The sequence below is a fragment of the Chiroxiphia lanceolata genome, chromosome 1, assembly GCF_009829145.1.
Source record: "Chiroxiphia lanceolata isolate bChiLan1 chromosome 1, bChiLan1.pri, whole genome shotgun sequence".
Lineage (NCBI taxonomy): Eukaryota > Metazoa > Chordata > Aves > Passeriformes > Pipridae > Chiroxiphia > Chiroxiphia lanceolata.
In genome coordinates this window covers 123,011,550-123,039,372 of record NC_045637.1, presented here as the reverse complement: position 1 = coordinate 123,039,372, position 27,823 = coordinate 123,011,550, and the positions used below count along the sequence as shown (strand labels likewise).

General features: G+C 39.3%; 2 protein-coding genes across 2 annotated transcripts in view; both read left to right on the top strand.

Annotated features, from left to right (window-relative positions):
- The first annotated feature begins 263 nt into the window (after positions 1-263).
- On the top strand, positions 264-10,218 carry FAM221A (family with sequence similarity 221 member A). Its single transcript, XM_032713477.1, has 7 exons — positions 264-378; positions 1,958-2,131; positions 2,603-2,793; positions 4,893-5,099; positions 5,916-6,026; positions 6,694-6,782; positions 8,486-10,218. The coding sequence occupies exons 1-7, from the start codon at positions 323-325 to the stop codon at positions 8,546-8,548; spliced, it is 891 nt and encodes a 296-aa protein (XP_032569368.1). The 5' UTR covers positions 264-322; the 3' UTR covers positions 8,549-10,218.
- Positions 10,219-11,545: 1,327 nt separating this feature from the next.
- STK31 (serine/threonine kinase 31) overlaps positions 11,546-27,823 on the top strand; it is a 34,131-nt gene continuing 17,853 nt past the window's right edge. The window contains 13 exon segments of the mRNA XM_032688313.1: positions 11,546-11,659; positions 12,686-12,818; positions 13,030-13,076; positions 13,167-13,174; positions 14,430-14,520; positions 15,413-15,493; positions 15,495-15,564; positions 16,018-16,059; positions 17,005-17,148; positions 17,151-17,225; positions 19,106-19,258; positions 21,230-21,327; positions 22,137-22,301. Of these exon segments, the coding sequence (XP_032544204.1) occupies positions 11,546-11,659; positions 12,686-12,818; positions 13,030-13,076; positions 13,167-13,174; positions 14,430-14,520; positions 15,413-15,493; positions 15,495-15,564; positions 16,018-16,059; positions 17,005-17,148; positions 17,151-17,225; positions 19,106-19,258; positions 21,230-21,327; positions 22,137-22,301 (1,221 nt within the window).

Genomic DNA, 27,823 nt, shown 5'->3' with positions numbered 1-27,823 from the left:
AGAAATACGGTGTGTGAATTTGCGCTGCGCACCGGGAAACGAGTCGCGTTCGGGAAAACACCCTGGCGCGGGGCTCGCCGTGCCCGTGTACACGGCACACACCCCGTAGTTCCACGCACGTTTCTCAGCAACCGGTGCGGTGCGTGCTGCGGGCGACACGCCTGCCCCCCCCCTCCGCCTGCCTCCCGCCTGCCCTCCCGCCTGCCTCCCGCCTGCCTCCCGCCTGCCTCCCGCCTGCCCTCCCGCCTGCCTCCCGCCTGTCGCGCTCCGTGCGCGGGCGGCGCCCGGCGCTCCCGGCGCCCTGACGGCGGCTGGGCCGGTCATGGAGCGGCTGCAGGTGGAGGCGGAGGCCCTGGAAGAGTACGCGGAGTACCGGCGGTGAGGGGCCAGGGCCGGCGCGGTGGGGGTCGCTGGGGCGGGTGCCGGCGGCAGCGGTGCCGCATCCCCCGTGTCCGGCGCGCGGCCCGGGATTCCTCCTGAGGAGATGCTCGCGCTCGCCCACCGCCCTCCCGAAGCCGCTGCTCCGGGGTTTGTGGCGGCTGCGTTGAGTCACATCCACCGCCCGCCGTTCACTGTCGCAGCCGGAGGTGCCGCGGCTGGTGTGCCCTGGTGCGGGCACGGCGTAAACGCTGTGCGGCAAAGGAACGCGTCGTTCATCGCATCCAGGCCCGCCCGGCAGCGTGTCTGTGTGATGTGCTGTGAGAGGCCATATGGGCTAGCAGGGAGGTTGGAACTAGGTGATCTTTAATGTCCCCTCCAACCCAAGCCATTCTGTGATAATCTGACAGCTGTACTGCTCTTTCAGAAAACACGGACTTCCGTGCACCATGAGTTCTAGTTTTGCATTCTATAAACGCCTCATACTACTTTGTGTGTCTTTGCTAATCTCGTCGGCACTCCTCTCGAAAGGCTGAGCAAAAATAAACATGAACACAGTCATTGTGCTGAAATGTGATCTGAATTTAGCTTAGGAAAAGTTAAATAAAACATGAGAGGAAGGCACAGTGGTATTTCTTACATAAGGTGTACAGTGATTCAGTGGGCGTTGGCTGGGTTGATGTGCAAATGACAGCGATGTGTTGGCACGTTATTCTGGTGCTGTACAGTACTGGCAATGCACAAATCCACGGAATATTTGACACAGAATGACTCATTCAGTGTGTTTTAGGGCACCCAACAAATAATAACTGAAATATTTACAGACATTAATAAACTAACTTTCAGCATAGGTAAGTGTTGCAATTAAGTCTTAATTGTATTTTACAGGTTTTACTTATTGTCATCAATTGTTTCTATAAATGCAGAATATGGATGCAGCTCAGGAGTTCCAAATATTCAGTGACCTTGAATTTGAATATAGTGATAGCTTAAGCAAGTGGGCCTGTCTGAGTTGTGGGATACAGCTCCCATCAACTTTAGCTGCAGAAACTATCATAGCCTTCTTGCAAGTTGGAAGACAACTTGGATGTGTTGTTTGTTACTTTGATGGCGGTTTGTTTTCCTGCTTGCAGTTACTCTCAAACTAGACTAAGATTAGATCACTTGATACAAACAAGCCTGCAGTACAGTTAGGTGTAGATGGGTGAAGTGACTTGCTAGAGATCATTCAAGAAGTCTGACACAGAGCTAGCTGGTTACACAACCCTTGATACTCATTGCATTTTCTGCCATGTGAAAAGCAGTGCTGTGTAGTTTCCTTTATTTTTTCCTTTTGTCTTACAAGACTGTTTTTCAGTCTGTCAGAGCAATTTTTTCAAAAGAGCATTATTCACAAAATTTCTCTAAAGATCAGCTATAGTTCTGTTAAATGTATATCACTAGAACAGTATTATGAAATACAAGATTTTCTTTTTGCATTTACAGCAAAAGTAGTTATGTATTATTTGAAAAAATATCTGGAGAAATCTACTTTTATTGTCTTCATATCCTTATGGTTCTTTTTATAACATGCTTACAGAATTGTAGGTGATGATGATGGAGGAAAGCTCTTTACTCCGGAGGAATACGAAGAGTACAAAAGAAAAGTACTACCAATTCGATTACAGAACAGGTTGTATGTGAGCTGGAGATCACCAACTGGCATGGACTGTAAGCTTGTGGGACCAGAGACACTGTGCTTTTGTACTCACCGGTAGGCAGCTTTTCTTTTTTCATACCACTGTTTTTTTAAAAATCAGGAAAATGTAAAGTATTTCCAGATACATTACAGTACCACATAAGCAACTTAATTTAAGGCCTGAGGGTTGAGCAAATAAGGTTTTAGACAGTAAGAACTGTTCTTAAATCTAAATCTCAATACACTTTTTTGAAACCAAAATGGTTTTGCAGTCTTCAATAAATTCAGCTTTAAGGCATGAGTTATTGTACATCATATTGATTCTGATAGTGGTATCAAAACAAAACATAAAGATCTGTGATATTTATGTGATAAATAGTTGTAAAAGCAGCTGATACTATGCATTTAATTAAAAATTAACAATTAACAGTAATATAATGAAGGATACTTAAACCCCAAATATTTGAAGTAAATTATAAGGCTCTCAGTTACTTTTCTGATAAATACTATCAAAGTTATGAAAGTTATTATTTTTACCTCTTTTAGGTATAAACAACACAAAACAGACTATGAAGTGCTTCCCAAAGAGCGTCCTATCTGTGTGCCTTGTAGAGTGAGATGTTGTCCATGCCAGTCCTACCACTATGTCCCTCTGAATGGCACCCAGCCCATCCGCTGTAGATGCAAACACTTTGCTGACCAGCACAGTGCAGCACCTGGATTTCCATGTAACTCTTGTAAGTTATGGATGGGCTTGCATCATTCCTTGCTAGGAAACTCAACAGAAACAACAAGTTAGGGATCTGTATGTGTCCCTGGGTATTAGATATATGCTGCACTTGTCACTGATGTGTATTTTGATCCTTGAAGGAGGATGAGAAGTGGGAAGGAAGACATCACCTTTTGCAGGAGGGTTTAGAACAAGATCCTTGGCTTCCCCAAGTCCTGTGAAGGAGCGTAAGTTTCTGAATGGTTTAGTTAGGTGCTTATGGAGACAGATGCCTGAAGTTAGGCAGTATGAAAGCATCGCATTTGCAGTTGGTCACTTCCAGCTGCATGCACGTGACTTTTCTACCTGAACTTGGTAGTTTGTGAGAGAGAAGGGTTGATCTCCTTTCCTCTGTTGCCTAGTTGAATGTAATGTTAATGTATCTTTTCTCAATTCCATAGGAAGTAGTGCTCTGTTCTCAAATAATACTGTTGTTAGCACTCTAACAAAGCAGTTCCTGAGCATACAGATTGTGAGTCCAGAAAGGTAAAGGGGAATGGAGTTTCAAGGAAGAGCTTTGAGAAAGGATTAAGAGGAAGTTTTTTGCTTCAGTTGTTTCAGGTTTAGGTAATGAAACAGCAGTAGTTATTGACCACATAAAATAAATAATGCATAGAGATGTTTTAGTTTGAAATCTCAAATTATGTAAGCTGAAGTTTTTTTGCTAGAGTTCTGTTATTAAATGTCTTTCATAAAATGTCGCTATTTTGTACAGGAAAAACTGTAAACAGCTTTTACTGTTTGGGAATCATATCTCATAGAATTAACCATAAAATATTTGTATGACAGCCTTTCGAGATTTGCTCTAAGTAATGCAAAAATCTTAAATGTGCAATTGGACAATTCAGACTGAATGTGTAGAACACAGTGTTTTCAATAATAATATATATTATGCACTTTTTTCAGTGTTTCTCAAAAATACTGGACACTTCTAAGGGATTCACAGATTTCACAGAGAAGTGCCAAGACTTGCTTCTGTTTTGGACTTGTGTTGTTTTAATGTAATGGTATTAGTTTAGTTCAGTGTTGATTAATCTAATGTGATAGATAAATTATAATTGAAAATACTGCTGTTGACTTTATATATCATATACACTGCATTCTGTGTCCAAACACAGAATACAGAGCTTTGTTACTAGGGAGTGCCCAAAATTATATGAAAAAGCCTTTTAACATTCCCAAGAATATGATCCTTGAGCATATTATGCAAGACTTAAAAAAATCTTTCTTGGTGCTCTGCAAAATGAACTGTGAGTTTAAAGCAGAGTAATTTGTATAATGAAACATTTGCAAAATCAGTTCCTCAATTTCTTGGTCACATCATTGCTCCAGCAGGGCTTTGATGACAGTTTTATCCCCGACTTTAGGGCAGATAGGTCACTTCATTCCACTCTGTTTCTGAATGTCACATGACATGTGTATAACTATTTCAGTTACATCCTATGACTATGTGAGGTTAAAAACCCCCATGAAAGTTAGTCTAATGGTACTCTTGTGTAGAACCCATTTTGCTGTTGCCACAGTCTCTGTTTACTACTGAGATAATTTTGCTAATTTTAAAAGACATTTAAATTGTGATTTATATAATAAATTAGGATATGAAGCTTTTTGGCCATGCAACACTGCCATGTGCTGTACAACTCTGGAGGCAATATTGCCAAAACGCTGGCAAGTTGTCAGTGTCAGAATTTCTTACCCTTTATTTTTTGTCAGTGGATAGAGAGAGGAGTGTTGTTAATGGCAATGGACACAAGTTGCAGCATAGGAAATATGTTGCATAGTTACATATCAGAAAAGAAATGTCTGATCCAGGATTGGTCCAAGCTGCTGAGAGAGGTGGAATCACCATCCTCAGAGGTACTTGAAACTTGACTGAATGAGACCTTGTGACTGGATGGGCTTTGTGATCTAATCTCCACAGTGATCCTTTATGTTTATATGATTTTTTTATATAGCTGGATGCTTTTGTAGTGGAGGAACTCTTTTACGAGATCAGTTCAGGAAAACCATTTTGTCTGCAATGAGGTATAAATTCCATTATCATCTCACTAATTTTTTTTTAATTAGGTTCCAAGTGTTCAGGCTTTCATAGTTGCTTTACTTGTGCATGTGGTCAGCCAACATATGCTCATGAAACAGTTGTGGAAACCAAAGAGGAGCGCTTGGCCCAAGGAAAGCCTGTGGGGCAGGATGTTCCTTATGCTGCTATGGGAGGACTGACTGGTTTTAGTTCACTAGCAGAAGGCTACATGAGACTTGATGACAGTGGAATAGGTAAGTGCAGCTGACCTGAGATGAAGTTTTAGTTCTCCACCTAAGTAGCTTTGAAAAGTACTAAATCAAAATAGATTTTCAAAGTTTGAAGGCAAACTGGATCAATGGGAGTAGGAATGCAGATAGATTTTTTTTTCCAGCAGTCCTTTGGTGTGAAGAGATCACTGTGACCGTGTTGTCCAACTTCCTGTAGTGAATTGATAAAATAACTCTTTATCAACAGTTCTGGTGTTCAGCCCAGTTGCTTCTGATTGAAAGGCAGCATATCTTTTAGAAGGAACTGTAACTTCTCTTTTTCTCTTAATACTTCCACATTATATTTATGTTAATCCTTTAGCCTAATAGTGCCCAGGAGTTTCTTGGTTATATATTTACAGCATTTTTGTTTTCAAACTCAAAGGTTAATAGCTGTTCAGCTTAAAAACCAGAGATAATTCATAGAACAGATATGTTAGTTGGCCTTGACACTTCTGCTATTCTGTGATTTTGTGTCATTTAACAATGGATACATTTTGTCCTGAAATACTGTTTTATCTATAATTGCCATATATTCATTATTTCTTTTTAAAATTCTGATCTGGTTTCCTGGATTTGTCAGAAGTTTAGAAACTATGGTATTGCCATAGTAACTGAAGAAACAAAGCTTTCCATTTCTTTCGAAGCCATCCTTGTAATGCTTTTGTTAACTCAAGTTTATGGGGACTGCACTGAGACTTGTAGATATGAATTTGTAGCCTTGTTTTGACCCCATCATGTATATTAGGAATCTATCTCATGAAGTTAATTATTGTTTTCATTCGACTTATTTTCTAACAGGTGCTCCTTCTGCTGAACTTTTAGAAGCCCCCATTACCAGCATGGATCATCCATTTCTAAAAGCATTTCAGGGGCCTTCTAGTTCTGCTCAAACCATCTCACAGAGAGCAGGTGATGTATAAGTAGGATAATACCGTTATACAAAAAGAATTTAATATAAAATTAAATGATTTTATTAATGAATTGAAGGATGATTAGGGCTAAAAGTTAAACATTGAATATTGAAGCCTTGTTATGTGAAAAGCATTCACGTACTTGAAATGTTTAGAATAACTCTTTTCTTAATGCTTGTTATTTCTGCTCATGACGTGGTTTTCACCTTAAGTGATTTTCTCCTAGCATTTGTTATCTTCCCCATTAACGGTGTCACCTATTCATTGGGTCAGTTTTTAAAATTTTTAATTCCTACGAGAAGCTCATTATATCTGAACTGGTTGTATATATTCAGCATAATCCTGTGAAACTGCCTTCTGCCAGAAAGTCTTTTCTAGATGGAATTATAGATCAGTTATGCCTATTTTATGTCCCTTGTTTAGTATAAAAATTTAGCTTTTACTCTCACTGTTGAACTTCTCCAAGACAATTTATAATAGCTGCTAGCCTAGATTAAAAAGGTTTCTCTTTGATCCCAACTGCTGTGTTTTGTACTTGCCTGTAAAGGTGAGTTCTCATTATACGTGTATTTTGCCAAATGTAAAACATAACTAATAGAATAACATGTATCCTTAATGAAAAAGGAGTTTTGGGGGATTTTTTTGTTTGTTTGTTTGTTTTTCAGGTAGTTCAAGTGCCACAGGGCAAATTTCTCATGGAAAACCTTCAGAAGAAGATGACATGGCTTACTTTGAAAAACGTTATCAAGAACGGGCAAGTTACTGCATTCCTTCACTAATTTAAATACACTTTCACAAGAGGACGTCTAAAATGCTACATACGTGATTTAAGTAGCATATAAATGTATTATATAGTTACTTCTCTTGTTCCTGAGAAAGCACTAGCTTCTTAACATGTTTTAAATACAGTTAAGAGCTATTATAGGATTTCAGAAGTCAGTCATGTGGGATGCCATTTACCTTAACTGGACAGATTTTAATTAAGTAACCTGCCATTACAGAAAACTGAAATATTTTACTGTGTGACAAAAAGAAATGACAAAGCAGACTCACAGCAAGTCCTCTGTGACATTTAGGACCGTGTGTTTGCTACCTCATTTATAAAATTCATAGTGGGGTTTTTTTAATGAATGTCTGAATAAGTTGGGCTAAATCTGGTCTGTCTTTCTTAGATGATCTGTATCACTCCCTTAGAGGTGTCTCCTCCACCCCACTGACTATCTTAAATTTAAATGCCCTGTGGTATAGGTTACTTACATGCTTAAATACCAATTCTTTTCCCACATAAGTGCCTTAGCTCCACCATCTCAGCTGAAGTGTGTCTTGACTGTTCATGAATTCTTTTGTAAGGCAGTGTTGCATAATTAACTTTTAAAATCGAAACTGCTGTTATGCTTGGTGCTTGCAACAAGGTGTTTGTTAAAGAGAAAGCTGTTCTAGCTTTGTGAAATGTTAAATAGCTTTCCTTATTTTGGAAATCATCACAAAATATGATCCGATGTTAATAGAAAACACGTTACTATCAAATCCAAATTCCTCCATTTCTTCCCCCCCCCCCCCAAGATTTTATTTTCTTTGCAGAAGGTAGTAGGAATTTCTGCTACCTCCAAGCCTCCAAATAAGGAAAAATGTTTTAAAATCAGCTCCTGTGTAGACCAACAACAGGATTGCTTAGCAGTGAGTTCATTTGTAGGGACATCCAAATGAGGAATGAGGCTTGACTTCCTTTGGAGATTATTTTATGAGAGGGAAAAAGCATGTTAACTTTTTTTCTTGTGTTTTTGTTAGCAGTGTGATATCTAGTATTAGATGCAAAAGCCCATGCATTCTTTTTATGTAATTACTCTAAATATAATTTCATTCACTAATGTAACAATACGTGAGAACAACAAATATATTGGTTTGGATTAATAGTCTTACTACAAAATGGCATAGTTAAATGTATATGTGTTGGTAAATCATACCATGCTGTAAGAGCCTACTGTGTAGAAAAAATCTCATGAGAGGAATCTCATGAGAGGAACCTTGTGGGTCAGCAAGGAGACACTGAGACAGAGGTTTAGCATCTATCTCAGCACCATTCCTTGGTGACTGTGCATGCTGGTTCATCTAACTGTATCTGTTAGACATCTGTAATAAAGCTGCTTTACCTTACACAGAGAGAAACTCATGAGGCACAGTGGCCTTGATGAATACATAAGTACCTAGATTGCCATTATCAGAAATAAGGCAGCCCTGGTTTGAATAGGGGAGGAGCAGTAGAGCTATGAAAGTGCTCCTTTGTCCTATGGTGCAAACATGAGCAATGCTAGGTTGGGTTAATAATGCTCTGTAGCTCTCTTCATTGCATGTAGTACTCTGGTAAATTTGTAGCTGGATGTAGCAATTTAATATTGCCTTGTTAGCTGACTTGCAAATTAGTGCTTCAACCATTGTTGATGTCTTTTCTTGTTACAGTTGAAAATGGAGAAAGCTGCTAAACGGAGAGGGAAAAGTCCAGTGCCATCAAAGAAGCCATGAGATTAATAAATAAACAAATAAATATTTATTATTTGGCACACTGCTCAGATTGCATTGATTATTTTTCTCTGTACCTACCTGCATACTTCTGTTTATTAATTTATTTATTCTGCTGTTTTGCTATTTTGCCAAAATTAATTTTTAATTACCTTGTTATAATAAAATTGATTCTTTAATCAATGTGTTTCTAATCTCCAGAACTGTTACATAGATATTTATTTGAGAATGGAAAATCATATTTAGAGAGTTGCAGAACTGTTATTTAAGGTCTGAGAGAATAACCATATATTTAAATATTAGGCTGTCAGAGGGCAAAAAAAATATGTCTTACTCTTAGACTTCTGTGACACATTTTCTTTATTTGTAGAGTCCTTTGAACTCATCTTGTTCATGGATTTTTACTTGGTGAGATTTGTTCTGTTAATATTGATATTTTAATATTTCCTTTAATTTTTTTTTCCTTTCTGTTGGCTTCATCTCCTTTACATAAAATTCAAACATACCGTTATTCTGTCACACTTCTCTAGGCTCTGTTCTTGCCATCATATAAGTATTTTTTACATGTGGCATTCTGTACTCTTGTAAATCCATTTCCACACTTATGAGCTACTTGAAGGGATCTTGCTTGTATACTTTATCCCAGATTTCTGTGGTGGTACCATTCTCCCAGTTTTGCTTGTCTGTTACTGTCCATAACAACTATTACACTAAACTTCTGAAAACATTAAGTGGAAATGGATTTGTTATTTATTACATGTAAATAAATAATTGTGTTTGATACAAACTTATTTATCCAGCAGATTCATCATGTCTAATCCAACACAGACTAAGGAGATGTGCTTTTGTATTCTTTGTCCATATGCACAGCTGTGGCAGTATATGTTGTATTAAATGTAGCGGACAGGAAAATATAAAATTTGGTGACTTTGTGTGGTGGTTTAATTCTGTGAAGCAGCACAGCAAGAACTTGGTACGGAATAACTGGCAGAGGGTGCAGCTTAGGACGTAAAAGCAGAGCCTGAGTTAACTTATTCTCCTTTGAAAAGGAGAATAAGTTAAATATTAAAATTAAAAATACTTGAAGATGTCTCTTGGACTGGAGACTTTACAGATAGTTATGTGTGTACTGAGACTTTACAGCAAGAATTGAGAGAAGTTTACAAAGCTTTGTTTCCCATTGGAGAGAAAGCCTCTATATGCCTGATTGGCAAAGGAAAAGAGGTGAGTTTGAAGGCATTTAGTGCAGGGCAACTTGCTTTTTTGTTCAGATATCAGCTATGGCAGGGAAAGAGAGTTCTTAGAAGTGCATGTGGGTCATACAGTGAGTGATGGAGACAGCTGGAACCTGAATGAGATGGGAGTGGAAGGCTCAGTTGCTGAAATTCAAAGATTTAAGAGAGCCATTTGCCTTAATTCTGACCTATACAGCCATTACTGCAGATGCTAATCTGTTACTTTAGTTTAAATGCATAATACATCAAAGCGGCTAATTAATGTTATAAAAGTATCTTTACTGTTAAATTCTACACAGGTACACGCTGCTTTATCCTAATAAGTGAAAATACTAATTTGAGCTCCCTCTTCTGGCCCTGGCAAGTAATCTGTTCTACATATCCTCTGCTTGGTCTTGGAAGTAAATGGAGATTTCACAATGGAATCACAAGAAAAAACCCCAAATATAAATAACATTGGTAAAAAAAAAAAGGTAACTAAAAATACAGAAAAAAATATTTCAGTTTTTAGAGAGATTATCACAAGCTTAATAGCAGAATTTTATTCTAGTTTTGGATATATCCCTGTGACTTTACCCACTAGGGAATGCAGTTCTGGAAATGTATGTGTGTGTTTCAGGGATGAGCTTTCTCACAGAGAAATATTGTTAAAGGCAGAGGTTTTAATAGTTACAATAAACTTGTATTTTGTGTTCCTTTTTATACTGATAACATAACTCTTGGGAAAAAATGTATTCTGCTTTTTTGACATTACAAGTTGAAAATATTTGTCAGTTTTAAATGTTAACTCTGCCAAATTCAGCTCTACTAAGCTCTACTTTGATCATCATGAACTGGTTTTGTTAAAGTAATTTTAAAAATTTTTTATTCTGTGCTTAAATTTATTTAATGTTTCCACTTAAATGATATGAAAACATTATTACATTTATTTTATGGTATTACTTTTTAGTTGGAAAACAGGTTGGATCATAAAAATATCAACTGCATTTAAATATTGCTTAGGTGTTCTGACCACTTTTCGCTCATGTTGATGATGTCCAAGGAAAAGAAACTCAGTTTCCTTACTAGAAGGCATACTTTTGCTTCTTGGTATTCACATAATACTTTTTTTCTGAAATTTTATTTATATCTGTACATAAAAAACCTGGTACAATGCATCCCAATATTGCTGGCTGTCAAAAAAGGAACTCGGATGTCTTGTCTTAAGTGAAATTTGAATTTATCCTAAAAAAAATAAATTTGTAGCATAAAATTGCAACCTCCAATTCTATTGAAAAATCTCCTTATACATCTATTACAAAAGAATTTTTTTAAAAATAATATAAAAGCAGAGACCAAATGCTAGTGTGTTTGCCATTAACAGTTGTCATTAAATAAAGAGCTCATTTTAACTGGTATTTGTTGATGGTTTGTTTTCCTGAGAGCAGCCATGAACTTTGAACAAAATATCATAGAACAGATAAGAACCATTCATGTGTATGATTTATTGGTGGGCGTTTATCAGTCGTTCAGGTAGACACATTAACTCTTTCTGACCCTGATCCAAGGAATCAGGCGTGAGGGAAAGGCTTTGTTGTCATACACAAGAGTGCTCTAAACTGTTAAAGCCTAATCATATAGGTCTTGGGCAAAGAGTAAGTGATCCTAAGTGGAGGGCAAGGGTCTCCTTCCCATCCTGGGTGTTTCTGATGCTAAATATAAACCATGTCTGTCTGTCTCAGGTTCGGGACGAAGGGGAATGTGATGTGTGAATTCACAACCAGTAATGGCACCCGTGCAGATTTACTTTGTCAAGCTGTCAGTGTCTTTGCAGCATGTTGTGCATATTAAACAGTTGGTGGTCTTGTGGCTGTATGTCCCTGGAGCCTCTCTAGAAGTGGTTTGTAGCCATGTGGCCTAAGAAAAAAGAGACAACTGTGTAGGTAGTGATAGCATTTTTTCTTAGCACAAAAATAATTGAAAACAACAACAAATGTTTTCCAGTCTAGAAGACCTTGCACAGGTGTACTTGTTGTTGGGTGTTTTTTGGGTAACTAAATATAATACGTTTGCCTAGAAGCCTGCTCTTGCTTTGGAGTCTTTAGCATTTTTCTTTTGGTGGAGTGAATCATTCCTTGCTTCACACTGGTTTTACATTCACTGTATCCATGCTGTCTGGCACAGCAGGGCACTAATCTCACAGGTTCCTTCATTTAGCTCCCTAGGGAAAGTCCGAGGCTCAACCATAACATGTTACCTACATAATGCTGTGTTATGGGCAGAATGGGAGCTTCAAACAAAGTTTATTAGAGAAACCTTCCCACTGGGTCAGGAGGTGCAGCAAGGACCCCTTGCTTTCTGAACTCCTGTTCAGAGAGGAGTCTAGTTGGGGCTGGATCCAATCTTAGCCCCAGACTTGGTCAACATTTAATGTCTAAACAATCATACAGATGTAATTGAACTTTTGCACAACTTTATCCTGCAGAATTAAGGATGGCAAACCAGATATATTTATATTAAAGAAATATTTATTACGATAAGGATTAGACTAAAATATCATAATCGGAATTATTTACTACACAGTATAGAAGCTATAACTACTAGGATAGTACAGTGCACTATTTTGAAGCAATACTGAAGCAGTTATATTAAAACTAGCAAAGACAATTATTAAGTAGAGATTGGTGTTATTCACCCATACCAATAACTGTGAGCAAATATTTGCTCAGCCTCACTCAAGTGAGGAATCTTTACATGCGCTCCAAAAATGGACATGTTAGAAGACCCTGCTATTAGAAAGTGGGACTGGGCTTGACTGTCAGTCAGTGACTGATTGACTGTCAGTCAGATGTCTCCAGGCCAGCTGCATCAGCTCAGCGGCTTTAGGTAAGTTCTCAGTAGTATCACTTGTTTGTTCCTTTATCAGGCACTTTATCAGCTCTGCCACATCTTCACTGCACCATCAGAATGTTTAACTTCACAGCTGATGAATCAGACTCATCAACAGATTTCAGAATCCTTTGTCACAGATAGAGACACAGAGTATGACAAAGGTAAAGTGGGGTGTTTTTTGAAACAAACAAGTACATAATCCTATGCTTGAGGAAAATTTATTTTTTTTCTTTTCCTCAATATCACAGAATTACTGAATAGTTTGTGTTGGAAGGGCTCTTAAAGATTATCTAGTTCCAAACCCCTGTCATGGGCAAGGACACTTTCCACTAGACCATGTTGTTCAAAGCTCCATCCAACCTGGCCTTGAATGCTTCCATGTTGTGGGCTGCCATGTTGAAGCAGCTGTAACATTTTGGGCACAGGTTAATTCAGAAAACTATTTGATTTTAACTGAAATGTTTAATCTTATCTCCTCCCCCTCAGCAAGTTTCTGTATAAGTGAGCAATTTCAGAATTGCAAGTATTATTATTCCCTTTTAAAGGGAAGTTTTAAACAGTTATTCTTTTCTGAAATGTCAAAAAGAATTTTCATCCAGTGAACGCATGATAAATGAGAATATGTTGGACAAATAAGTTTGTAGCTACGTTTTCTTGAATACTTGGTAGGTCAAAAAAAATCAATAGCTAAAATATTTGCTATTGACTGAGGAATACTGTACAAGGCTGTTGGAGTCCTGTTGGGGGTGGATCTCCTACCCTAAAAGTGTCAATTTTTGTGTAGATGGGCAGGAGAATGTTGGATGGGGAGACTGAGAAAAAGTAAAAAATCCCAAACAATTAATGTTTTTCTTTGATGTGGGGCATGTGGTAGGGAGAGGGGAAAATTCAGAAGGAGTACCACATCTTGCCTTTCCTGTTTGGTCTGCAGGCTAATCACTGTGTGGTCAACATCCCTGTAGCTTTCAGCCAGTTGGTGGAGGTAATGCTCTTTGTCATGTTCCCAATAGGAATTTGGGAAGGGGGACCAAATTTTACTCATTCTGTTTATGGAATAGCTTTTTATAATAAAGGGATTTTTATATGTAATAGTCATACTTAATTCTCCCCCTGGCATTCTGCAACTCAGTTGCAGTGTTTTATTTAACATTGTAAGGTACAGAAGTTAGGAGTGTGCTTCTAAGGTTGACTAAATGTTTGGTTGCACAAGTGTTTTCTTTCCAGCTCTGAGCTCTGGATCCTTTCCTTGGAGTTATGACTAGAATGGTGTCTACTGAAAGCCATGTTACTGGAATTGACCTAGTTTTACAGTGGTTCAGATACTAAGTTGTAAGTGGAAAAACTCTTCTTCTCTCAGCCAAACCAAAACACAAGTCTTGCATGGAAAGAGAACAAAGGGTATGGCACAGCTGTTGTCTCCTTTTATTAAGTAGTGAAAGAAAACAGATACCACATCCATACTAACATTTGTGAGGATTGGTAAGTAAGATCTGCAGACAGCTAGCTGGTAATTAAACTGTTAAAATTGTTCATTGCAAACTATTTCTCTGAGGTACATTACCTGCCCAGATCTGTTTCATTAATTCTTGGAAGAAATTGAGAGCAAGCTTGCAAGTGCACCTAAAATCATGAAGACTGAAAGATTAGGGTGGGGCATTACTTGTCTCAACAGCTGTGCAACTATTTTGATTTAATTTCTGGCTGTTATAAGCCATCGAGTATCTATAAAAATTGAAAGTTAATAACTTTTTATGCTCTCTCCACACTTTGAATGCCAGTAGATGTAATGACCTCTTGAAAATATGTTTTGCGCTGACTGAAGCTTGTCCTTGTACTAATGCAGTTTTTGGCAAACCTGATTTTAGTAAGGTGAGTAGTTTTTGTATTTGGGTTTTTTTTCACCTGGATATAAAAGCTTTAATTTTATGCAACCACTGTTTAAGTTATTTTCTTTATCTTTGATTATGCTGTGGGCTCTATTCTCTAAGTTCTCTTTAAGAACTGTTGGCTCTCCTAAAGAAAACACTTATTTTGTGTGAGCAAGTCTGGCTGGACTTCACACTTCAGTAAAATTATGGAAACACTGTTCTTTTTTTTAACACTCATGAAATACTACATAATAAAGTAGTATAAAGGTAATATGCAGAATGCTGAATTGTGTTTCTTTGTTCAGTATACTTCATGGGTTTTTCTTTCACAAGAGAGCAATGCTTTTTTCAGAGAAGTGGTTCGTTGCTCTATCTCAAGAAGTGTGAAAGATCTTTTAAAAATCTGTAATGTTGAATGTGCTGGATAAAGTACTCTTGAGAAGATAATCAGGACATATTTAGTAGCAGTTCTATGACAAACATCCAAAAGGAGCTTTTGGCTCTGATGGTAATGACCTGAAAGAGTTGCTAATCAGCATTAGGAGACTGATACAGAGGGCTAATAGTTCCTATTTAAAATTATCATTTCTAGACAGGCTGTTTGGCATGGAAACATTAGATTACATATCTGGCCACAAAAAGTCTTCTATACTGCTTCTTAATTGTAGCCTTTAGAGAAAATAATTGTCAGCAGAGATCTGTTTTGTTACTTAAAGTTTTTAGACATGTACCAGCGCAAGAGATTTCTCAGTTCCTTCTTCTGAAGTGTATCTGGGCTTAGTATAGAAGATTCTTATCTCTTCAGCGTGCTTATATTCTAGTAGTTGTCAGTGCACATTTCTGTAGGAGGTTTGAATAACCTCTGCTGATTTATATTTTATCTTATTATGCAGTGTCAGGTGTTGTACGTTGACTGTGAAAAATCTTAAATTCTGAATAGACCAAACACAGTTAAAATTCCACCAAACTTGCAATGTTTGCAGTGTTGGTAAGAAGTACAGACTCTGGGCACTGCACAGACCAGCTGATCAGAACTTAAACACGTGTAACAGATTTTATATAATTTGGATTACTTGACCTGAAGCAGATGCTGCCAAATACCCACACAGTGTTCCTGGGAGGAATCCTCTGTTTAACTGTGAAGGCAGGGCATGCTGGGAAGGACCGTCTGATCTGTTGCTGTGAACCTACTCTAGAAATTAAATGGTTTTGTCAAAAATGGTTCAGATTGTGCTGGGGAGGTGATTTTTAGAGTGCGCTTTTGCCATCTTCAGAGCCTCAAGTCTATTTCTGTCTGACCCAAGTTCTTTCTGGCACTACGGAAACAAAGTACCTCTGTTTCTTTCCCTTCGGAGGAAAAACATACCTCCCTTGGTCACGGAACCTGTGATAAATTCACTTATATCCATGAGCTGCTTGAACACCTGGGTACTATGCAAACTTTTGATCAAGAGAAAGAATAGCAGGTGGGAGTAGGAACGCTGTTGTTCCTGGCCAGCACTGAACATAAAAGTCTCAGGAAGTGATGGCAACAGGACTGGTAAGTTTTACCAGTGGTGGTCTCATTTTCTGGGACACTTTTGACAGTCATAGCATGCCACTTCAAGGATTGTCACTGGCACTGCCTGTGCTTCACTAGCCAGTGGCTTGGGAGCAGATGTTGCGGGAGGAGGAGGAAGCAGGAAGCATCTGTCCAGCTTGCCTCGTCTATCATACAGAAGAGATCCCAAGAGCCCTTGTGGGCTTATCCCCATGGTCCTATTGACATTACTAAATGTGATTTCAAAGACAGATAAAAATCTCTGTTGTCAATTCCCTGAGGTTTTATGTTTTTCTTTTTTTTCCTTTTTTTTTTAAATAATAGTTCTTACTGCTTGAGCTAAAGCTTTATTTGCTTGTTCTGTGTAGCTTTCCTGACTCTACAACTTCCATTCTTAATTTTTAACAAAACCAGCTTGTTTTCAGAAGTGGTGGGGAAATAAGAAGAAAACTCTGTCAATAAAAAATAACTTTCTTGCAGATGTCTTGCAAAGATCTTGAATACATTCCCCAGTCTTTCAAAACTGTAAAACTGGTGAAACTGGTGTCTGCCAATTCTGGCATTTCACAATTTCTGCATGAATAGTTGGAGTAAAGTAGATTTCTAAAAGACTTGGATAACCCACTTGCCAACTTCTATTGAGAGTCGATGGGACTTTGGATTTCTGTCAGTTATGATACTGAATTCTTCAAGGCTGAACATTGAGGGAGAGCTATTGGTGTTGAAGTCCAGTCTGATGTTGACAGTGATTAGGTCAGGCACAGTTGTAGTTATACACTTAGTAGCATTGTTTCAGAACAAATGTGTTGAACATAAGATTTACCTGTGTAGCTATTTGGGTTTTGGTTTTAAAGATGTGATCTTTTTCTCAGAAGAGAGATGGTGGATTTCAGCTTAAAGTTTTCTGAGTGTCCAGTAAGCAACTTCATCATATCTTTATTTTAGAGGGGAAGAAGTTTTTGAGCAGCCTAGCTTTTGAAAAAGAAATAAAAATACATCACAAAGCCAAGCATAAAGATGGTACCATTGTTGCCCAGGCAGAATACAAAAAAATAGATATTGGAGAAGAGGTGGTCAAGACAGAGTTTACTAAAAATACACATCTCCAGGAAGCACTAAGGATGAGGAAAAGAAAAGTAGCTGTCACACAAAACTAACATTGGAAGGTAAAAGTTTCAGTTCTACAGTGGGTAAACAGGTCTGATCAAGCACTGTACAGCACCCCAAGAGGATGCTCTGACTGAGTAGCTGCCAGCTCAGGGAATCAGAATTTTACTGGAAACCATACATTTGGCCCAAAGCAAGCCAGTGGAATGTCACAGGGCACCTGGTGTGAGTGATCTGATTAGCCCAGTTGCCGGGATGGTGGTATGTCAGAAGATGGAAGTGGGTGCCTAAAATACAAATTTAAATTCTCTTTCCAGCATCAGGTAGTACTAGTACTTGATGGAAAGGAAATACATGTGAGTATGTGTGCATGCTGTCGTGGTTGGAATTAGGACATTAATCCATAGAAAACTATGCATTAGTAGTCTTGCTGCTTGGAGAGCTTGCTCTTCCTTGTTTGATTTTGAGAGACAGTTCCTATGTATCTTGATGCAAGATTTTGAAAAGAAGGAAGGGGTAGCAGCTTGTAAGCAGAGGAGAAGATACTAGAAAGCTTAGCTGAAAGTAAAGGTTGCAGGATATTGGGCCTCTAAGCAGATTTTGCAGTGATAGCCAATGCAGTGCTGCTTGTTTTAGCATTTGTGTAATTTCCATAGGCTTGTTCTTGAGCTTTTTTGCAGCTATCCCCTCCTATTTATCTCTATTTAGAACTCACTGGACAAAAATATGAATTGTAAAAGTACACTTACCTAGCAGGACAGACATATTACGGTGATTTATTTGTGTGGGAATGTAAGAATGTGTGCTTATAAGAAATAAAGCCAGCAATCACAGTTTGAAGTAAGCTTTAGGGGATAACGATTTGTCTGCAACTTGTAATTACATTGACAAGAGGTGGTGGTAAGTTGGCAGATACAGTTGTTGTCAGAAATCTTTTTAAAGAGACTTGTCCTGCAGTTGCTAGGATTGCCATGGCAACGGGCTGCTGAGGAAAATGTTTGTGGGTGGGAAAAATGTTACTTGGCATTCAGAAAGTTGAGATGGTGTTAGAAATATAAGGTTCTATCAAAAAACTTATTTAGAATTTGCCAGTGTTCCATAATTTGAGCTTCTTGAGCATTTTAAAGAATCATCTGAGGGCATGCCCTCCCACATACCAGCACAGTATCAAAGTCTGTTTTACAGTTAGATCATTTAGGCAGGTCTATGCTGTTAACATATATAGTAATATGAAATGAGGTGTTCTTCAAAATATTCCAACTTTATAGTAAAGTGCCTCATCCTGAATTATATTGATACCCTGATCTGCCCTGTTTTTTGAGCTACAGGTGTGCTGTGAATCTGATTCTAAATAAGGAAGAAGGCTTTTTTCTTTTTGGCACACAGTGTTGAGGCACTTTTGTGTATAAAGTTGTCCTGACTGGCCTGAGCAGAAGGCAGCCAGGAGATTCTCTATTCCCTTTCTGTATATTTTGCACGTCACAGGCATTTTTGGGGTGGTATGCCTGAGAAGGAAACAAGCTGGGATGTAATCAAAGCCGTGCAGGTGAGGATGGAGTTGATGTGGGATCTAGCGGAGCTTTGGTAGTGTACAATATTGTCACAGTACTCAGAGACAGATGGCTTTACATCACTCCTCTTTGTTACAAAAACAACTTTTAGGGTATAGATCCCAACATTAACTCTAAAGTGCTTTGGCTTATTTATTAGCTAGGAGATTTGAGTTACGATGGACTTTGACTTTTGTGGGTTTGTAGTGTAAGTGCGCATTGTAAGATGTAAGTGTGTTATAATATGGTTTTTGGATGGAAAAGACTTTTCAGTTAGTGATGGGGAAAACATACAAAGGGTTGTCTGCAAATTATATGATTTTTTAAAAATTAATTCCTCTTAATTAATTTTTAAAAGGAAAATATTCTAGCTTCTACCTGACTGCCAGACACCAGCTTGGGACAAATAAGATCAGATCAGAAGCTGTCTGAAGAGAAAAAAGTTCTCAGAAGGAAGAATATAAATCTCTTGCAGAAGCAGAAGAAATTAGAACTGAAGGTTCAAGAGCCGAAATGTGAACTTCAGTATACAGCAGTGCAAAGTGGATACTTCTCACCGCGAGTGTTTCTGGCAGTAATTCTGTCTTGTGGTTTCATCATTCTGCAGTTCAGCTCTGAACTGTTCTTTGGAATAGAGAAGGATTAAACTGTTTGACTGAAGACTTGTCTTGCCCTGGTGCAGGGAGATGCCGTTAATATGTGTTAGCACAGGTTTTTCAGTCCAAGTTGGACCTGAGCTCCCCTTGGTGTATGTGCTGACTTGCCACCATACTCGATGCAACTTCTGGTTTGTATGAAGGTGTTCAGGTTAACCACTTGGTGATTAAAAACGTGCTTTGTGAGTAAGGGTGTGATCTTTGCCTTTCTTTTTTTTTGTTTTTTCCTCACTTAGAGGGCAAAACAGTTTTCTGTGTGTGGCACTGAAAATCTGTAAGCATCACAGAATCATAGCAGCTGTGGAATTTTAGAACTGCATAAAAATGAGTCTTTCCTTAACTGCTGCTTAATAGAAAGGACGCTTATGTTTCTTTCCAGGGGAGATTCCTAGCATTATAAGGGAAGCATAGTACTTAGTAATAGTTACTGATAGGCTTAGAAAGACTGTGAATGGTTTTAAGTGTGATAAACAGCAGAAGTATAAAGAGATTGTGTGAAAAGATGTTATGTATGTGTGAATTTGAAAAATGTTGTGCAAACTCTTATCCCTACAAATATAAATGGAAAATCTGCCATTTTGTAAATCCTTTTGACATCCCCAAAACCCAAATTTGCACACAGCTGTTTCTTTTCCTTGCAGACTAAAACTGGTCATAACTAGCTTTGCTACTTGGTTAACTTTTCCTAGAACATCTATTTTCTACATAAACTAACTTGTCATTGCACAGATTCTGCATCCACTGAAGATATATTTGTTTCTATTCAAACTAAATTAATAAGCAACAGAATACATGACTGCAGCTAAGAAAAAACATTTAAATGCAAGAAAATCTTAGAAGCATTTCTTACATATAGTCTGATGATTTTTAAAAAATACACTGTTTTCTACAAATTTTAATTTCTGTTTTGTGTTGATTGCAAGTAAACTATTTTAAAAGAAAAGATTATGGATATTCTTTTAAGTAAGAAAATATTTCCTCCCTGCTAAAAACACTATGGTAGGCAACGATTTATTTGAGAAGGGTGTTGTGTGGTGGTGGCTTTGAGGGGTACTTCAAAAAACACCCTGCCATCATAAGACTTTGGATGCATATCTGCCAATACAAACCTATTTATATCTCTATATGTTTTTGTTTTGTTCATTTGTTGGCATTTCTGTTTGTTGTTTTGTTTTTTTTTTTTTTTTTAATATCATGTAAATGAGTCTGAAAGGCTAAAAACATTTACAGTCTGTGTTTCATTACCTGAAGTGGAGTTTATAAAAACATCTCTGTGGAATCAGAGCAGGAGTTTTCATATTTAGGTTGCCCCTGGAGGAATATAGCCTGATGTGGTGCTTGAGCTTTTTTTTGGGTCAAGAGTATTCCTTATTTTTTCTTAAGGATACTCCTCATAGGAAGGTCAGGCCGGTTGTAGGTAAAATGAGAGGTCTGCTGCACTATTTAGAGGTGTGGCTGTGATGGGAGTGAGGAGTTTAATGGGACCCTGGACTTGATTTCCCTGAATTAATGGGTAGGAATTTTTCAACAGGGGAAGAAAAAAATTCCATGTTGTCTGAAGACTTGCTAGTAAATGTGGAGTAACTGAAGAAATCTACTACTGAAATGAGAGGAAAAAAATTAACTATTAAGCCCTACAAAGCTAATAATAAAATTATTTTCATTGGTTCATATGTTTTTCTAGGTATTTTATTAGTGTTTTGAGGAGGGCCAGCTCTGTGTGTGTTTATCTCTAGTTTTCAAAAGTCTAAATTGTGGTCTGCATGTTAGTCAGCCTTGGCTGACTGTTGTGACTTTTGATCTCTCTTTCCCTGACATTGTTGAAACACTGCTCCAAAAATAATAAATAATTCATAGAGAAGGAATCATCTAAGAAAACTGAAAGCTTTGAACAACGCACTTACATTGGAATGAAAACAAGAAGTTTGGCTGTTGGGGTGAAGGCACTGAAAAAAGTTTGGTATTTTTTTTTCTAAAATAATATTAGTCATTGCCTTGCTTATCCCTTGAAGCCATGCATGCTTTTTTGTTTCCGAAAAGTTTTGTTTTCTTAATTTTCTAAGAAAAATGCAGTGTTCTATGAAGAGAGGAGTATTTCCCAAAGGCATGGCTGAAACCTGGGTGTTTTAGGAGCTAACACTGCAATTTGCATGATCTTTTTCTCAGTGTTTATCAGATAACTTTGGTTCACTTCTGTCCTTTTACCATCACTGTAGCAAGAAGAGTTTTCGATTCCATCTTCAAGGAAGACGCTAATTAGTAAATTGTTAGAAGTAACTGGGTAGTCAGAGTTCCTTGGGTATCTCTATTGCTGGGAGAGGTGTACGTCTTTGGGTAGCCCAAATTACCCTTCTACTTTTAAAGAGACAAAAGTGCAGTGGGAAGAAGACTTGAAATAGAAGTGACCATCATCTCCTTAAGAAGGAATGTGTAAATTGCTACATGTGTTTGTGGAAGACAAGTTAGAAAAAAAATACCAAGGGAGGAAATAGAACAAAAGGAAAATTAGGAGCAGGAGGGAATTTCCATGTACAGTCTTGTCAATACTGAGGTATCATGAATGTATTCTTGATCCTTCCTCACTTAAAAAAAAAATAAATTAACAGCTGAATGAGAAAAATTGCTGCTGTTACTTTTTGAAAGAAATTAAGTTATTAACATGGCAGGTGCTATCTCAAAATCAAGAGGTCTGAATAGTGTTAATTTTTAAACTTCCTGAGTTTTGAAAAAAAACTTCTCATAAAATGTTGTTTCTTCCTTATAGCTTAGGCACATAAAAAAGAATAGTCATTTTGGGAAGCAGCTCTCACAAGCCATAAAAGTGGTTACAGATGTTTCTCTCACTGTTCTGTGTTCCTTGGAAAAGCTGCAGAGGATTTGGACAGAATATGACTTGGCTTAAAAGAGGATTCAATTATGCAGAAATGTGGTAGGTTGAAATTTTTTTCTCAGAAGCTATAATTTGACAGGTATTGACAGAGTATTTTAGTTTTGTAAGTGTAGCTGGACAGCATGAGCACAGCACGGAAACATTTCTGCTTTGCTAGACAACACTGAAGGCTTTGCTACCTTTGCCACAACTGATGTATTTGTGGCAGGTTTTTTTTTTTTGTGTGTGTGTGTGTTAAACCCACACTTTTTGACACCCTTGATTTTACAAAGAAATATAAGAAAATCAGAACATGGTAGCTTAAAGGGTTCTGTGCTGTAATAGAAAGCACTTCGGCTCTGCAACTGCGTTGCCTGAGTGCAGTGTGTGCTTCCCTCCTATGGAGAGCACAGGGAGAGCGGTGTGGAAATGCGGTGCTAAAGGAAGATGAACTTGTACAGGGGAAAGCTGCCATCTAGTGCAACTTCTCTGGAGCCGCAGATCTGAAGGAGCCTGCGTGGGTGTGCGGGCTTGGCTGTGTTGCCAAGGATGGGTATGTGCTGCTTTTGGGAACGGGAAGTGTCCTCGGTCTGTGGCAGGATTTGTGGTAAGGCAGGGAAGGGATGGTAGTTGTGCATCTAGGAAAATGTGTTGTGGCTATTTTCAGGTACAACTTAAAACATTTTAAACGTGTTTGCTTAAGAAGCTTTGTTGTGTTATACTGAATTTAACAGCTTGTGAAGTGGAATAGAAAACATTGAGCCATGAGGAGAACCCAAGTAAGCTCTGTTTTTGTTGCTTGTGCATGGAAAACATCTAGAGCATGGCATACATTTGATTCCTGTTGGTGAAAAGAAATTCCTTTGTTTACTAAAACCCAAGTCAAATGTTTAAACTTGACCACATTGAGATAAGTGTTAATAAGCAGATGAAATTTTAATGTTGCTTCCTGTATAGGGGAGTAGCGTGCAGAAGAATAGCTAGGTTGTGAGTTACCCAGGAGGCAGGGCTGCTTAGGGATTCACTTGCACAAGCCTTCATCGTACAAATTCCTCGTGTAATGATTCCACGTGAGATAGTAACAGTTGTAGTTTTCTGGAGATTACATGGGACTGTAGGAATAGATACATTTCCGGAAGAATTTGTAATGGGAAGTTAGAACTCGTTTCACTAGGACGGCTTTCTGCCTAAGGTGGTGCCTCTTTCTCAAATGCAGTTTCAAATGCTCCCCTCCTCCCCTCGCATAACAAGAGAAGTTCTCAGCCTTGTTCTTGGTATGCAGAGAGATAACATGTTTGTAGACACGTACAAGGCTTCCTTGGGCCAGAGAGAGAGTGGGGGGAAAGAGAGAGAAGATAGAAAAAGCCTTGGAGGAGGAGGGGCTTTGCCTTTTGCCCCTGGGGTCTGATGTGCGCAGGATCTTGAAAAAGTGATCCTCGCATCTGAAATAAACCTTTATTTTTTAAATCCTTTCACTGTCTTGTCATTCTTGGGAGGAATACCTACATATGTTTACCTTACAGGATGATTGAGCTCAGTGGAGTTCATAAGTCTGATTGAACAACAGCCCATAAGTAAAGCAAAGCCATCTTAGAAATCGTTTTCACCTCACTGGACAGTTTTGCTTTGACTCAGTTGAGCTGGAGACTGAGGAAAAGAAAACTGTTAATGTGGACCAAAGTTAGGATGGATGCAGATTCTGTGGTGTGACTAAATAGTCTCAAAGGTATTTATTTAATAGAGGAGATGGTTTCTTTGGTGCCATTCTGGTGACACTGTGTGTGTATTTTGGGCTTGTGGTTTTGTTTTGGTTTTGCATTGCCAACCCCAGCAAGCAGCATTCTTCCATGACAAACATAATGAAAAAGTGTTTCATTCTTGAAGACTATTTGAGCGATGGACTAATTTCTTGGAATATGTTAGATGATCTGGACATTGTCACCCATTTCAATTGTGAAATGACTAACAATGAAGTCATGTCTGCATGATGAGTTGTAGTGTGCTACACTGCCAAAATACTCAAAATACTGCTGAAAGGAGCTTACAGCACTTTGCTGCTTCTGGTAGCTCCACAAGTATTTGTGTAGCCCTCTTGTGTGATCTATGTGGCCTCATGTGTGGCTTAAAAACTGTTTTTGTTCAGAAACCAACCCCCTCCACACCCCTCCAGGCTGCCCCACCCATTCTGACATTATTCCTGATTGCCTAAGATAAGGTGCAAAGGAATGGTGGCATGAAATCATAACTTTCCAAGAACATGCTGTTGTAAAAAAAAAATCCTGCTATCTGAAGTGGGGAAGTTGTCATAGCAGTGTTACAAATATTTTAAATCAGGAAAATTAAAGAAGACAGGAGTTCTGCAGGATGTCAGGTATCCCCCAGAGTGCCCAAGTGCTGCAAGGGGTATGCAAGTGGGAATGTGTTTGGAAGTGTAGAGCTCCCTGAAGAATTAATGTAGTTTTCAAGATAATTAGGTAGCAGCTGGAAGCAGGACATCTTAAGGGTCTTGTGGAGTTTGTTTTAAGTATTTTGAAGTCTTTGGCAAGCAAAGGATATAGAACAAGAGTTTTATTGGCATCATGCTAGTCTTGCAGTGCCACACAAATTGCAGAATCACAGAATATGCTGAGTTGGAAGGCACCCACAAGGATCATCGATTCCAACCCTCAGCCCTGCACAGGACCATCCCCAAGAGTCACACCATGTGCCTGACAGTATCAGCCAAATGCTTCTTAAACTCTGTCACGTTTGGTGCTGTGACCACTTCCCTGGGGAGCCTGTTCCAGTGCCCAACCACCCTCTGGATGAAGAACCTTTTTCTAATATCCAACCTAAACTCCCTCAGATCCTGTCACTGCTCACCACAGAAAAGAGATCAGTGCCTGTCTCTCCTCTTCCCCTCACAAAGAAGTTGTAGACTGCAATGGGGTCTCCCCTGGGTGTCCTCTTTGCCAGGCTGAACAGACCAAGTGCCCTCAGCTGTTCCTCATACGGCTCCCCTTCAAGGCACTTCACCATCTTCATTGCCCTCCTTTGGACACTCTTTAAGAGCTGAATATCTTTCTTATATTGCAGTGAAAAAACCTGCTACAATATTCAAGATGAGGCCACTCCAGTGCAGAGCAGAGCGGGACAATCCCTTTCCTTGACCGGCTGGCAATGCTTTGCCTGATGCCCCCCAGGACACAGCTGGCCCCTCATGGCTGCCAGGGCACTGCTGACTCATAGTCAACTTGCTGTTGACCAGGACTCTCAGGTCCCTTTCCATAGCACTGCTTTCCAGCATCTAATTTCCCAGTCTGTCTGCACATCTGGGGTTGACCCATCCCAGGTGCAGAATCCGGCACTTTCCCTTGCTGAACTTCACCTGAGTGGAGATTGCCCAGTCCTCTAATTTGTCAAGGTCTCTCTGCAGGGCCTCCCTGCATTTGAGGGAGCCAACAGCTCCCCCCAGTTTTGTGCTATCTGCAAACTTACTCAGTATTCCTTCCAGTCCTGCTTCCAAGTCGTTCATGAAAATGTTAAAGAGCACAGGCCCCAAGATGGAGCCCTGTGGAACCCCACTAGTGACAGGCTGCTGGTCCTGTTGCCAGACCCCATTCACTATTACCTTCTGTGCTCGAGCCAGTTGTTCACCCAGCCCATTATGTGTTTATCCAGCTGTGTGCTGGACATTTTGTCCAGAAGGATCCTGTGAGAAGCTGTATCAAAAGCTTTACCAAAATCCAAAAAGATTGCATCAACTGGCTTCCCCGATCAACTAGGTGGGTAACCTTGTCATAAAAGGAAATCAGATTTGATAAGCAGGACTTTTCTCTCATGAAGCTGTGCTGGCTGTGACCGATGACTCTGTTGTCTTTCAGGTGTTTTTCAATAGCTCCCAGAATAATCTTCTCCATAGCTTGAATTGAGACTGACAGGCCTGTAGTTTCTGACGTCCTCCTTCTTGTCCTTGAAAATTTGGACATTTGCCAACTTCTTGTCATCTGGGACCTCTCCAGATTCCCAAGACCGCTCAAAAATCATCAAGAGAGGTTTTGCAATGACATCAGCCAGCTCTTTGAGGATTCTTGGATGAATCCCATCAGGCCTCATAGACTTGTAGGGATCCAGCTGGAGCAGCAGATCCCACAAAATCTCAGGTTTGACTGGGAGTTGATAATTCTCACAGTCATGGTCCTCTCAGTCTCTCCACTGAGACACTCTTGGTCCATCATCTGTGTTGAAGACAGGCAAAGAATGTGTTAAACACCTCTGCCTTTGTCTGTCCTTGTTTGTGAGGTGACCATCCTGTAATGGGCTGATGATATTTCTATACTGCCTATTGCCATTCATGGCTGGGCTTTGCGAACAAAGATTTAGGAAGGGCTCCACCCACATTTGCTACAAGCACACTGGTGGCTAAAGAGGCCAATGTGAGATAGACAAGTCTGGTTGCAAAAGGCACAGTGGAAAGACCCTTTAGATGGTATCGTCAAGACATGATTCTTTCTGCGTTGTCTTTTCTCATTAGAGGAAAGACAAAAGACAACTTTTGCCATTAATGTATTTGAAAAAACTTTTTTTATTGTCCCCCACATTTCTGGCAGCTTCAACTCCAGCTGAGCTTTGGCCACACAAATTTTCTCCCTACAGCGGCAAGCAGCATCTCTGAACTCTTCCATGTCACTGACGTGCTTCCACTGGGCATACATCGTCCTTTTTGCCTTATTTCCAAGAGAAGACCCCTGTCACCAAGCCAGCCTTCTGTCTTGGCTGCTTGATTTCTGACATTGGGTAATTGCATGCCCTAGAGTTCACGTTTGAAAAGTGACCAGCACTGATGGGCACTGGCACCTGCAAAAACATTTTCCCAGGGGACCTTACTTAGTAATTCCCTGAGCACCTGAAGTCTGCTCTCTTCATGTCCAGTGTTGAGGGTTTTGCTGGCACTTTTCCTCCTGTCAACAGAGATTTAGAAGTTGATGTCTTTGTGTTGCTGTGGCCAAAATGGGCACCAATCTCCACTTCTCTCATGAGAGTCCCTCTGTTGACAAGAGCAGCAGATCAGGAAAGCGTCTTCCAAGCTGGCTGCCTTATAACCTGTTCCATAAAGTTGTCATGCAGGTTTTTAGGAATCTTCTAGCCTGGGTTGTACCAGCTGTGTGATGCTCTCAGTTAATTTCTAGCAAATTGAAGTCCCCCACAACGACAAGGGCACTTGACCTGAAAGTTTCCCTTAGTTCCTCAAAGAATAATTCATCAGCACCACCATCCTGGCTGGGAGGTCTATAGCAGACTTCCACGATGACATCCATGTTATTTCTTTGCCCCTTGATTCTTACCCAGAGGCTCTCAACTGTGCCAGTGCCAACTGTGAGCTCCATACATTCTAAACCCTATTACATACCGTGCCGCCCCTCCACCTCTCCTGCCCTGCCTGTCCCTACAATGCGCAGTGTAGTGACTTAACTTTTTATTTTGCTGAGAGTAATTTTGATTTTTAAGAATCTCTTTTCTGTGCTGTACCATGCCACGGAATCTTGGCTACTGTATTTTCAAATACAAGAAATGTCCAAGATGCACACTGTAAATTATGTGCT